General features: G+C 42.4%; 3 protein-coding genes across 7 annotated transcripts, besides 1 other annotated feature; 1 reads left to right on the top strand and 2 right to left on the bottom strand.

Moving 5' to 3' along the window:
- Window positions 1-2,720: 2,720 nt before the first annotated feature.
- Window positions 2,721-4,769, top strand: CG14220 (uncharacterized protein). Of its 2 annotated transcripts, none has more exons than NM_001258830.2 (4): window positions 2,721-2,960; window positions 3,060-3,168; window positions 3,228-3,936; window positions 4,011-4,769. In NM_001258830.2, the coding sequence occupies exons 1-4, from the start codon at window positions 2,882-2,884 to the stop codon at window positions 4,095-4,097; spliced, it is 984 nt and encodes a 327-aa protein (NP_001245759.1). In that variant the 5' UTR covers window positions 2,721-2,881; the 3' UTR covers window positions 4,098-4,769. The 2 variants fall into 2 exon arrangements, with proteins under 2 accessions (NP_001245759.1, NP_608325.1); NM_134481.2 differs by having other exon boundaries at window positions 4,011-4,264.
- Window positions 4,766-6,541, bottom strand: RpS10b (Ribosomal protein S10b). Of its 4 annotated transcripts, none has more exons than NM_134480.4 (3): window positions 6,495-6,532; window positions 6,367-6,423; window positions 4,766-6,139 (listed from the first exon to the last, which is right to left on the bottom strand). In NM_134480.4, the coding sequence occupies exon 3, from the start codon at window positions 6,136-6,138 to the stop codon at window positions 5,656-5,658; it is 483 nt and encodes a 160-aa protein (NP_608324.1). In that variant the 5' UTR covers window position 6,139; window positions 6,367-6,423; window positions 6,495-6,532; the 3' UTR covers window positions 4,766-5,655. The 4 variants fall into 4 exon arrangements, with proteins under 4 accessions (NP_608324.1, NP_728273.1, NP_001245758.1 ...); NM_167668.2 differs by having other exon boundaries at window positions 5,497-6,139; window positions 6,499-6,541; NM_001258829.2 differs by having other exon boundaries at window positions 5,497-6,139; window positions 6,367-6,532.
- Window positions 6,542-7,902: 1,361 nt separating this feature from the next.
- Window positions 7,903-8,440: a mobile genetic element.
- A 583-nt stretch (window positions 8,441-9,023) lies between these two features.
- Window positions 9,024-11,963, bottom strand: CG14205 (uncharacterized protein). The gene is made up of 9 exons (NM_134479.2): window positions 11,604-11,963; window positions 11,178-11,532; window positions 11,034-11,107; window positions 10,767-10,969; window positions 10,583-10,695; window positions 10,275-10,491; window positions 10,035-10,207; window positions 9,466-9,931; window positions 9,024-9,400 (listed from the first exon to the last, which is right to left on the bottom strand). Exons 1-9 carry the CDS (start codon window positions 11,923-11,925, stop codon window positions 9,182-9,184), a joined length of 2,142 nt encoding a protein of 713 aa, NP_608323.1. The 5' UTR covers window positions 11,926-11,963; the 3' UTR covers window positions 9,024-9,181.
- Window positions 11,964-12,008: the final 45 nt, after the last annotated feature.

Raw genomic sequence — 12,008 nt, 5'->3', positions numbered from 1 at the left:
TTAACCGGTTAACCGATCAACGCTTCCTACCGTTTTGGGAAATGATCTTCGGTATAGAGAGAAAGAGAGAGAGAGAGAGAGAGAGTTGCACATTGGTGGAAAGTGCATTTTCCGTCCTGCGGTGGGTTGGCATTATCCATCGTCCTAAAATAGAACATCTATGGCGTGATGGCCCACGATATCTTGTCCATATTCGCGGGGTTACTTACACCCAGAGCTCATCATCATTAAGACCTTAAATCAAAAAGCCAATTCCGCCCATTGTGCGAATCGATAAATCCCAATATTAGACCGGGTGGGTGGAGAACGTTGGCGGCCCAAATACACGCAGAAAAATATATGTCATATATACATATGTAAATTTAAATATCTCTATGCTGAGCTAAGATTGGAAATTGTACTGTTGTAAGCTTGTTAGCTATAATAGGATATGTTTCCTAATCTAACAGAGAGGCATTATAGTATCTTAGTATCTGTGTCGTTTTCTGCCAGTGTGCTTGGCCATATCCATGGTACTACCCACTCCGCCGCATCGGTTTGTTTGTAAACAAATGCGAAATGACTCAGCCGCGTGACATTGGCGGTCGGAGTCGAGAATCGGGAATCGAGCCAAGTCGAGTCCATTCGATTCGATTCAATTCCTTTTAGGGAGCGTCGGCCAGGGGAATTAAAATTTAAATTGAAATTAATGAGAGCCGGATTGCAAAGTTGCAACTGCAGAAAAAATGTGCGATATATATTCATAAGTTTTATGAACCATATGCATATTTAGCTAGACAAACTAGATTTTTCTTCAACTTAACAATTGCATCTCTCATCCATAAGAAAACTCATTAGCTGGAAATTTGATATCTTTTAAAGCTGTTATTGCCTGCACATAACTTACATTCTTTTGTTTTTTTTTTTTAAGTGCAAGTGCGACATATTAAAATGCAATATTTTGAATCCGTGACCGTTTTACTGCTCGAAATTCCATCGGGGACAACGGCAGTTGTGCCATCAAAATAATTATAGACTTAATCACGAATTTCGAAAATAAAACGACAATCATCGTGGCTTAACGGCTGAGGTGTTTTCATTGTACATCCATACATACATGTGTACATATGTACATATGTATTTTTCACAGCGCCCACATGCTCGCAATGGCTAATGGCTAATGCCCCCTGTCCAAACAACAAACTCATTTTCATCAATAATCTCGACCTTGAAGTCCCCAGTGTCCCCACAAAGCATACATATCGGTATTCAAACAAAATTAATTTTTGAAAAGAGGATTCCAAGTTTGCACATTCGTGCACGTTTCAGTCTTAATTCAATTGTATTTTGTGCCTTTTCAAATCATTCAAATCAATTTTGTTTGATTTCATAAATTCCAATGATCTAGGTGGATCTAATAAATATTGTAGGAATCATCTAGAAACATGAGTGTGCAGTATGTGTATTATTGTTTTGCCAAGCCAACTGAAAGAACGTACATATTGTACATACATATGTACATACGAATGTACAAATCTCGTGAAGATCGACAAGAAATTGGGAAAACAAATTTTCCCCACGTCACCAGAGAATTCTCGACGAAGCTAAAGCAGAGCAAGTGTATATACATATATTTATATATATATATATAAGTGTATATATATAAGTGCTCTAGTCATTTGCCGGCATGTCATCCCACTTAAACTCATAGTCCATTCCAAATCGAAAAAAACAAAAACAAAATAAAACGAAATGTATAGCTAGCCAGCGAGCCAGCAGCCACCTAGCCACCCCCTCGCAGTCAGAAATCAATCAAAATTTACTCGCGATGATTTAGCATGGAATTTTTGGTCGACGATGAGCGCTCACTAATTTTTCAGCTCGACCAAATAGCGATCTACTCCTGCGTGGGCAGACTCATCCACTGGCGGCCAGTGGATGGCTTCTGCTTGACGACAGCATCGGAATATATGTCAGCCGTCGTGGTATTCAAACAAAGTATGCTTTCGCCCATGCGGATTGTTGGATTGTTGGACATGTATGTACATATTTATGTACATAAGTGTAAACGCGTATTACGTATACGTACGAGTGCAGCGCCTGTGCGGGCACTATTTAATTATAGGCGGGCAGATACACAAATTAAACTTTATGAAGCGCAAAAACGACAGTCGGCTATTTATTGTTCGAAACCGTAAGCCGTTCACGGCTTAAATCATTTTTGTTTAGCACCAGAGCCGTGAGTTGCTCAATTAAATTACACCCACAAAGCTGTAGCTGTAATTCAATTCCATTCTAGCCCGGTGACATATTTTTGAAATATATCCGCTGATGTCATGGATAGTGCGTCATCAAAATTTAAATTCAATAACAATGGACTAATAAATGAAGCAATTACCACAATTTTCCTACATATGCATATACAGAACATTTTGGTTTGGTTGTCTGTTTAATTGATAAATTTACAGCTAAGCAATTTATAAATACAAAAGGAAATTTAATAGAATTTGAAGAATTTTTAGGTAATAAAATAATTTATGTTCATATTACTGAAATGGAATTTATATATATATATATAATTTTTTGGTTTAGCACAGAAATGGCTGTAACAATGGCCATTTCAAAATCAAAAGTTTGAACTACGCGCGCATATAATCACGATATCCGATGAGTAATGTTATCGGTAGATAGACAACCCTGCCGCCAAAAGTCCATAGAGCTGGACAACGATCGATAGCCCTCGTGCTCGATATATCGATACTGCCGTGGTTGCTTCACTGTATGCGTGTGTATATCTGGCATCGCAGCGAAAAAAATAAATAATAATAAACAATTGCCACCAAATTGTTGATTTTGGGTATCAAGTTTCAAAGCCGCGAGTTCTGAACCCACCAACACGACCATGTCCAACTACTACAGTCTACTACTACAAGCGGACACCTACGACGACGAGTCGATAGGCGACGAGCGTAGCGAAGAAGGTGAGTACCAGTACGCAGACGACGTTCCTGGAGGAGGCTTCACTCACGTCCCGCGTCCAACGCTCTCCTCTTCCCCCTACCACTTCCACTCCCTTCCAGACACGGACGACGCCAGCGAGACGGAGTTCCGCAGCCCCAGCCGCTACGGCGCCATGAATGGGACCTCCAACAGCAACAACATGGGCACCAACAGCGAACTGAAGGAGCAGTAAGTAGTGGCTCATTCTTAACTCCTATCTTCGATCCATAATCATTTCACTGCCGTAGAATGTACCAGCACAAGCTGTTCAACCTGCAGAAGCAGATGGAGGAACTGGGCCAGCTGGTGCATCCGGAGTACTTGAAGCGCGTGAAGAAGCTGGACAGCCAGCTAAAGGAGCGCCGACGCATGAACGAGGTCTACAAGGAGTACATGCGCGAGTGCGTCGAACGGGACTATGTGCTGGAGAAGATGGCCGCCCAGAAGGAGTACGACGAAAAGATGATGGACCTCAAAGACAACCTGATCTCGGACTTCGAGGACCGCAAGCGTCAGATCGAGAACGAGCGCTTCAGCATCGAGCTGACCAACGATTCCATGGAGATCAAGACGACGATCACGCGCAAGCTGCGTCGTCGCCCCAACGAACCGCTTCCGGTGATCGAGAAGCGCCGCAAGCCGGCCACCGGCCAGCTGCTCGTCTACCAGCTGGATGATAAGGAAATCGAGTCGGACCTAAAGATCATCCAGCGTGGCAGACCGAATCCAGTTCCCCAGCAGAACGGCAGCGGCTCCTACGGCAGTGGCTCCCAGCAGCAGCAATCGATGCACGTTCTGGCCGAGCCGACCTCCAATAGCGGCCTGGTGGAGACTCGCATCGAGGACAACAAGCTGCTGTACGAGCGGCGATGGTTCTGCCGCGGCCAGCAGGTCTATGTCGAGGGCAAGGAGATGAGCAAGTTCGCGGCCACCATTACGGCCATTGGCAACGAGGTGGTGAGTTCAACTTTCCCCGATTGGGGGGTCACAAGTCCAGCGGAACAGTTTCTAACCATGATTCGCTCTTGCAGGTTTGGGTGAAGCGCACCAACGAGACCAAGGTTAAGATCAACATGTCCCATCTGGCCAAGGGCAAGATCTCGATAAAGCGCCGATAGCTCCGCCGTCGGGCCGGGCGTCTCCACATCACGCCCGCCCCGTTTCCTCGGTCAAGAGACGTACTTTCATAAAATTATTGATACAGACGTAGCACTAGATTAGGTGTACATTTTTCTAAACGAGTATTGCACATTGTAAATAATGAAACCACAATTATTTTGTATACAAAGCGATTTTTTTTTTATTGTTGCAAGCGAATACACTTTCCAGCGCAGTGCGCCCCAGTTGCGATGCGCAGAACGTTTTTGCGGGAAACATAGGTCCATAACCAGCTTCTTTTAACCATGTTAAGGCAATGATAGTCTCCAGGTATCTTCGGATTTATGCTAAATGGAGGAATGTACATAACCTTAACTACCCAAACCATGTTTCTACTCCGATGTGCCATGGCATAAACCTAGAATAATGCCATTCGTCGTATATTGTTGTAGTTCTTTTGGTCGGCCTAAATAAATAATCTAAGCGATTCGAATTCTTTATGGTCCGAGCATAGCAGCATACTTACTTGTTTACATAAAATATTAGTTGAAAGTAATCAACGTTAAATGGAGAAGCACATAAGCTTTTAAATAATATTAGTAGACACATAAGATTTAACTAAAACCTAACTTTGGGAAATGTGAAACTAGTGTATTTATAAAATTAGAATTAATATATAAGTAAAAGGCAGCTACAGAACAACAAAAGGATGCTCGTGAGCAAAAGAAGACTATTTAAGTAAACTAGTTATTTAACTAATTGTGAACGTTTAAGTAGCGTGAACAAATAAAACGAAATTGAGCATTTAAGTTACGTTCCTCCACATACGAAGATTTTGGCTTATCGTTTAGAAAATATACCATTTCCTTTGATGGTAAATCAAATTTAATCTATGTCCTTGCAATTCATGCCGTTTTTGTTATGAGCAATTGGATTCTAATGTTATTTAAATATTTGAATGTAGTATTTCGAGCCAACTGGTTTATTCCAACCCAAGTCTACTATGTTTTGGCACACAGCTATAAACGAATGCGATGAATTTCTGCACATATTTTTATAATAAAGAGCTACAAATCGACAAATATCCAAATCTATATACAACAATCTTTTGAAATTACCAAAATTGAATGCATGTATTGTATTCAAAAAAACGTATTTACGCTAGAATTCCTTCTTTCCTCTCGACAGAACCTCGCAAAATAAACTGAATTATCTGCAAAATCCTACTTCTAAAGTTATCTGAAGAGCTTCTTGCAAAAATGTGTTGGGTTAGCAGTTTCAGTTTGGCCGGGCATCGGGTTTACTATACTATTTAGCCACGCTTGGGATCTGAATCCACGTCCGATTTGCACACCACAATCACTGGACCAAACAACAAAAACAAAACAAAAAAAAAAAATAGAGGGGAGCACGGAATTTCACTTGCGTTTGCTTTATAATTGATCGTCATATCATAAAACACACACACATTTTTCAGATGTTGGTTTCTTCTATTGTTAAGGGTATGGATCTTCAGTTGAACATTTTACTGAGTAATTTTTTATACATTAGAAAAAAAAACTGAAGCGCCTGGGTTGTTTAGTTGCGCGATCCGCGTCCGAATCCGCCACGGAACTCGACCTCTCCGGCACCGGGTCCAACATCGCCCTTCTTGTCCACTCCGCTGCCGCCGGGAGCACGTCGGTAGGCGGAGCGATCCTCTCCGGTCTTGGAGGCGTCACCGGGTCCGCGTGGGCCGCCAACGGCGGGACGGGGACGGACGGTCTCCGAGCGGGCAGGGCGCTTCAGCGTCGAGGGCACGATCTCGGGCGGCAGGTGGAGGTAGCTGCGCAGCTCCTCGATTCCCTCGTTGGTGAGGTACCAGTAGTAGTGGCGCCAGGCGAACTGCTCCTTAACCAGTCCGCGCGAGTGGAGCGACTGCATCGCCTTGATCACGTGCAAGTTGGGGATCGACTCCAGTTCCGGGTGCTTCTGGGCATGGAAATCCTTCTTGGCCACGATCACGCCCTCCTTGAAGAGGTACTCGTAGATCGCGACACGATGGGCCTTTGGCATAAACATTCTGCACAAACAACAAAAAAAAAAAATAGCAATTAGATTCGGTTCATTGCCAGGATATATCTACAGATCATCCATGTGGTATCCAATTCACACATTGTTTATTGAGTCTGAAAGACTCGCTTCTTTGTCCACACAAAAAAAAAATGTACACATGCATTCGGGAACAACATTGGGCGCATATTTTCCCGGTGCGGCCGCTTGAAAATGGGGGTTTTCGGCGACAATTACCTGGATTGATTTGCAAACACAAAGTTACACGAACGCGAACGTATCGTAATACTCCCGCTGCAAGTAAAAAAGAGAATTGGAGGTATTTAATAGGGAGTTTTGCTTAAAAATTCGCGGAGCACACGCACTCACCGGAAACGTGAAGACGAAAAGAAAGGGAAACGGAAGGGATGACAAGAAGAAGACGGTGAGCAGTGTGGCCGGACCTTTCGATATGTGTCAGCAATCGATGACGCCGGCAATATATCGATATTATCTTAAGACATAATCCACGAGTAAATTTCGCGATTAAATCAAGTAACTACACTTGCGACACATTTTGACTTAGAATTTTTTGAATTACTTAAAACTGACCACCTTATATTCGTTCTCATAGCTTGTCTTGTATACTTGGGCATTCGATAGCGACAATGGTGCCGGACTTTTTAGTATCGATATCCTTATCGATAAGCCTTAGGCCAAGTATTAAGTTAATACACACACCGCATTTTGCACATGCATCTTATCGATACGTCTTTGTTGTCATAAAATCGCACTTATTTATTGCCAATAAGTATTAGTGATGGCACAGTTAAGCGTTTTTGTTTCGGTAATTCAAGTGTTTCATTTGTAATTATAAAAAAAATCACTCATTTTGTTTTATGAAAAAACAATTAAAATGGATCTTATTATATAAGCTTATTTATTTATTATTTATTTATTATTATTATTTAGTTATTTATTATTTCATTTATAAAACATTAATTTGAACTCAAAACAAAAAAAGTTTTACGACGAACCAGGTAAAACTTTCAATTTTGAGAGTCTCTCAGCAAAGGCCCTCCGCCCTCCCTTCTAGTCAACGAATGAGTAGCCATCTGTTCTCTGAGAATCTGTAGGTTTAACACTAAAGCTGTAAAACAATACAGCTCCCGGGATAGACAAACTTTAGGAATTAGCATTATTATGCAGCAGGATAATGGGCGCCACCGCCCAGACCCCAAGTTTCGACTGGGGCAGCCACAGGTTAGTGGATATCGGGGCGAAAAGTAATCTGTTAGTAGACGCGAAGGTTCTAACTTTTTCCCATCGAAAATTCCGAAGAGGATAAGAAGCAGCACACAGAAAATGTATTAATTAAAATAGAACCGTACAGTTAGGTTAAGCGCACAGTTGGGTTAAGTTAGGTTACACAGTGAGAAGTTCCTGATGAAGTGAACATATACAAATTTGAAATATATATGTACATAGTATATAAAATAATGCTGGATGAACCCTTCCTGACCTAAACCTACATCGGAAAAATTCAAAATCTCCGAACCGCCATTCTGCACTGAGAAAAATTAGGTTATATTTTTAAATCATATATTAGAAGGCTTTACCATAAGTTACCATAAGTTTATGGGATAATTTAAATAAATAATTTGGTTCTCCTCTAAAATATATTTAGCAACCTGTGTCGCATCCATTTAATGACAATTTTCTTGAATACCTTTTATAAAATTTTTCTTGAATTTACGGCAAAAACTAACACCTACTGCCTTATATTTCCTCATCTTACTTTAGTTTGCATTCATTTATTTACTTATTTAATTTATTACTTACCTATTATTACTTATAAATATTGCTATTAATTATTAGTTACCACCATGAATGCAATAAAAAAATGAATTTCTAAAAACTTAAATACTGAACTCGGCTGATGTTTCATCGGACATAGGGTACCAAAGGGGCCGCTAGAGCCATGCCTTTAATGAAAGTGGTCATAGATAGCATAGGGCAATCCGCGAACATAATTAAACCTGTGTTGCGCAGGCAACCAATTCTTAAGCTATTCCTCCTGTTCTAGAACTTCCTCCTCCTTTCGAAAATATTAATTTTCTTCCTCCGATTTTGTATACTAGCTCCTCTATTCCGTTGTTGAAAGCACGCTCAATTCTTGATTTTAATTATTAATGCCTGTAGGGAAAAGGTATTTGTACAAGCAAGACCGCCACACCATGAGCTAGAGCCGGACTTTAAAGCGTGCACCCGCAAGTACAGGTTTCTCCCTTGCCCTTGTCCATAAACTTATTTCGTTACACGTTACAATTTATGCATGAATTGATACCCGTTTTGGAACCAGTGCCTGAATAGTTCATACTTTCATAGTTTTCAGTCACTTTGGCTTCTATTTCATCAAGTTCTGCGATTGTTTTTTATAGGGAACTCAGCATTCGAAACTTATCCGAAATGCGTTTCACTTCGCCACCAGTAATGTGCATCTAACTATAAAAAAGCTACGTAGATTCATTATGTTCGTTGTATAAGTTGTATAAGATAAAAGATATTACCCGTTCACTTTAAATTCGAAATTCGAAGCGTAAATTATTACAAGCCAAAGTATGCACTATTAAACTTAAGAAAAATTTTTTTATATCGATTATATAATATATATATATTATATATATATCGATTATATGACGTCAGTATGTTCAGTAAGTCATTAAAATCTGCTCTTGAAAGATGTTTCTTTGTAAATTACATTTCATTAAAATCACATTTTGATTAGAGGGCAAATCAAAGAATTTTTCAAAGAAAATAATTTTTTAATGTTAATATCCCATAGTGTGTCATATGGGAAAATTAAGAAAGCTAATCTACTTATAAAAATATTAAAAAAAAGTTCTATACAAATTGAATTGTCGATAATATTGTATTTCTTTGGTATATTCATATTTATGATCTACCTTTGTAGTTTTAAAGAATATATGTATGTCTTAAATGAACTAACATTAGTAAAAAAAGGTCCTTAACCTATAATTGATATCTTTGCTCATAAATAGTTTCGAGATCCTTATGCCGGAAGAGGCGTTTTATTTTCCAGTGTTGGCGCAGATGCACTGCATCCCCCCACTGGGGCCTCCTTCGACTCCTCCACAGCTGGGCGTGGTGGACAGGGCCTCTTGTCGGGAAGCAGGAGGCCTTCCAAATTTCCAAACGGCGCCTCGATCAGAATGTACACAGCGAAGGCGAGGAGCACGGTAAAGCCAAAATCGCACCAGAAACGAAGCATCTGCAAGGATTCCCATTCCCAATTAGTGTTTCGAACTACCAACGCATATGTGGCTTTGAACTTACAACTTGGTAATCACTGAAGTAGGTGTTGGTGCGCGTAATGCCGGCGTTGAGGCTCTCCATGAACATGTGGAAGATGTAGGCGGAGTAGGATAGCTTGGACAGCGGCTGCCAAAGGGGAGAGGAAAGGAAGCTGTTGGCCAGTCCTCCGTAGCCGTGCATGCAGGCGAAAACCACCCAGCAGAGACCGAGAGGCCAGGCGATCCGGGTGAAGGTCAGATAGAAGGCCTCCTCCACAATGGGTGGTATTTCCGCATCCGCGGCATAACCGTAGACGGCAAACAAGCAGCTGAAGAGCAACGCCAGGCTGGTCAGCCAACCCAGGACGACTGTAATGGGGCTGAGCTTGAAGGACTTGCCCCGGTTGACGTGCAGAAAGTATCCGAACAGAATACCAATCAGATACGGGGATGCCCTGGTGTGTGTAGAGAAGTATATCTTTTCCATTGCCCCCTCGCTGATAGCAATGCTGCAGGATAAGAAGGCAAGACAGTAAGGCAAGGGTATGTTAGTTACGATCATATCCATATCCATATCCATATCCATATTCATTCATATCTGTCTGCACTTACAGAGAAACGTCCCCGATCACCATGATGCTGAAGAGACATGCGGCAAGGAGCAGCATGGCGACCAGAATCCCGGCGGCCGCCTTCTTTCCCCACTTGTACAGGCAGATCAGGAGTATGGGTGCAATGATGTAGAGCTGCATGTCCACCGCCAGGTACCAAGAGTGGCCTAGGCACTGTTAGTCGAAGTTCGGTGTGTGATAAGCAACGAAATGCCAGTTAGAATTGAGTGGGATAACCTACGATTTCATCAGTGGCATAGTTCTGCACGTACAAGAGGGTCCAGTACCAGGTGTCCTTGCATTTGGAGTAGTCATCGAAGTTCACCTTCCCGTACAGTGGGCCATCGCCCATTCGTGGCAGAATCGACATGTAGACGATGATGGCCAAGGCCAGGACCGGAGTGAGGCGCAGATAGCGATGCAGATACATCAGGGACACATTGAGCTTTCCTTTGGTTCTGCAAATGGGTCAATAGGAAGTAATAATCTTTGTTTCCAAAACCCGTCTAAATGACACCGTGCATGTTGCTTAAGTCCAAAGAGTCGTACCTTTCCATTGCTCTTAGAGCTATCACCACCATCAGGAGGCCACTCAAAAAGAAGAACGTGTCCACAGAGTATGCTGCATGTTGCACTAGCATACTGTACGGCGATCTGCGCCACTGCATCGCGAAAATGTATGTACATCATTAGATATGGATTTTTTCGAGTTTGGAAAGTTGGGTGAGCTTACCGTGTCCAATTTGACAAGGTTCATGTTGGGGCCAAAGAAAGATACGAGGTATATGTGGCCATAGACGACCCAGATGAAGGACAGTACCCGAATGCCATGAAGGCAGTCGATCACATTGGGATTGCTCCTGGGTGCCACCAACCTGAAGAGAATCCGGCAGTTGGCGCGCGCGGAGAAAGCTTTAATCCACTTATTTAGCGGTTCTGCCGAAACGTATATCACATTAGCATCTGGAAGAGATTTGCACATAGCTTTGGCAATACTCACGGTCATCCTGGCAGACCAAGTAGTCGCAGACAGTGGCCAGCACCATGAGAACGCACAGTATCGATAGCACGACTCTAATGGAAATTTTGCATGATTTGATTTGATGTACGATAACATTACCATAATGCTTTTAAGAACACTTACATTGTGAAAATGGTTAGAGCATCGTAAGGTTCCCGATCGGCAGTCTTGCAGGTGCCCTCACTCACTAGAGGCACATCTGGATTCAGCTCAATGCTTAGGAGGTTCTGCAGCAATCTTCGGAGCATTGTGTCCATGTGGTCGGCTGAGCAGGAGGCGGGAAAGCACACCGCTGTCTTGAGTGCCAAAAAGGTGGGAATACTCGATGCCAACTGAAGCTTGCTGAGGCAGTACTTGCCCTGGACATTGTGAGTGGAGGTCACAGCGTGGTCTATGCCCAAGCACTCGTCGAAGTTGCCCAGATCGATCACATTGCCGTACAGGATGCCCGAAGGAAAAGTGCCCCAAGAGTCAATCACTGTAAACGATGATGGTAATCGGTAATGTCGGACAATAAGTCATATTTTTCTGTATCGACTATGAACTTACTTCTTAGGGCCCACAATTTTCTATCGGACACATCTTTCGCAAGAGTCTGCAGATCTGCCAGGCACCTCAAATCGTCGGTGGTGGGTAGTCGAATCTCCTTATCCCGATACAGATCGGATATCGTTATGTTCTGGTACTGGGCAAAGAACTCGACTGCAAGGCGTCTGAGTCTGGAAATTGTGTGGTAGGATTGTGACTGCCACTCTGGATTGCCTACGTTCAAGGTGGAGTTCTTTGGATGCTCCACACGTATACTGGCACTGGTCAGTGCCAAGGACATGACCAGGAGCGAAACGATTGGCCCTGTGCTATGCTTGACCATCTTGATGGGTTGGTAGTAATCAGCGCTTTGGTTGTGGCAGCACTTCGAACGATCTTATTTATACGAGGTCGAGACTTCGATAA

Source organism: Drosophila melanogaster, chromosome X (genome assembly GCF_000001215.4).
Source record: "Drosophila melanogaster chromosome X".
NCBI classification, from domain to species: Eukaryota; Metazoa; Arthropoda; class Insecta; order Diptera; family Drosophilidae; genus Drosophila; species Drosophila melanogaster.
The sequence above is the reverse complement of the archived record's forward strand: the minus strand, read 5'-3'. Positions and strand labels throughout refer to the sequence as shown.

What these genes read in the sequence shown, in the direction of transcription:
- CG14205 (NM_134479.2), bottom strand. Translation starts at nt 11,925, where the DNA reads ATGGTCAAGCATAGCACAGGGCCAATCGTTTCGCTCCTGGTCATGTCC. An exon ending in ACTATGCCACTGATGAAATC is followed by an intron (nt 10,208 to 10,274) that starts GTAGGTTATCCC and finishes TTCGACTAACAG; the next exon opens with TGCCTAGGCCACTCTTGGTA. An exon ending in GTGATCGGGGACGTTTCTCT is followed by an intron (nt 9,932 to 10,034) that starts GTAAGTGCAGAC and finishes CTTATCCTGCAG; the next exon opens with CATTGCTATCAGCGAGGGGG.
- RpS10b (NM_167668.2), bottom strand. Translation starts at nt 6,138, where the DNA reads ATGTTTATGCCAAAGGCCCATCGTGTCGCGATCTACGAGTACCTCTTC.
- CG14220 (NM_001258830.2), top strand. Translation starts at nt 2,882, where the DNA reads ATGTCCAACTACTACAGTCTACTACTACAAGCGGACACCTACGACGAC. An exon ending in AACAGCGAACTGAAGGAGCA is followed by an intron (nt 3,169 to 3,227) that starts GTAAGTAGTGGC and finishes TCACTGCCGTAG; the next exon opens with AATGTACCAGCACAAGCTGT. An exon ending in CGGCCATTGGCAACGAGGTG is followed by an intron (nt 3,937 to 4,010) that starts GTGAGTTCAACT and finishes TCGCTCTTGCAG; the next exon opens with GTTTGGGTGAAGCGCACCAA.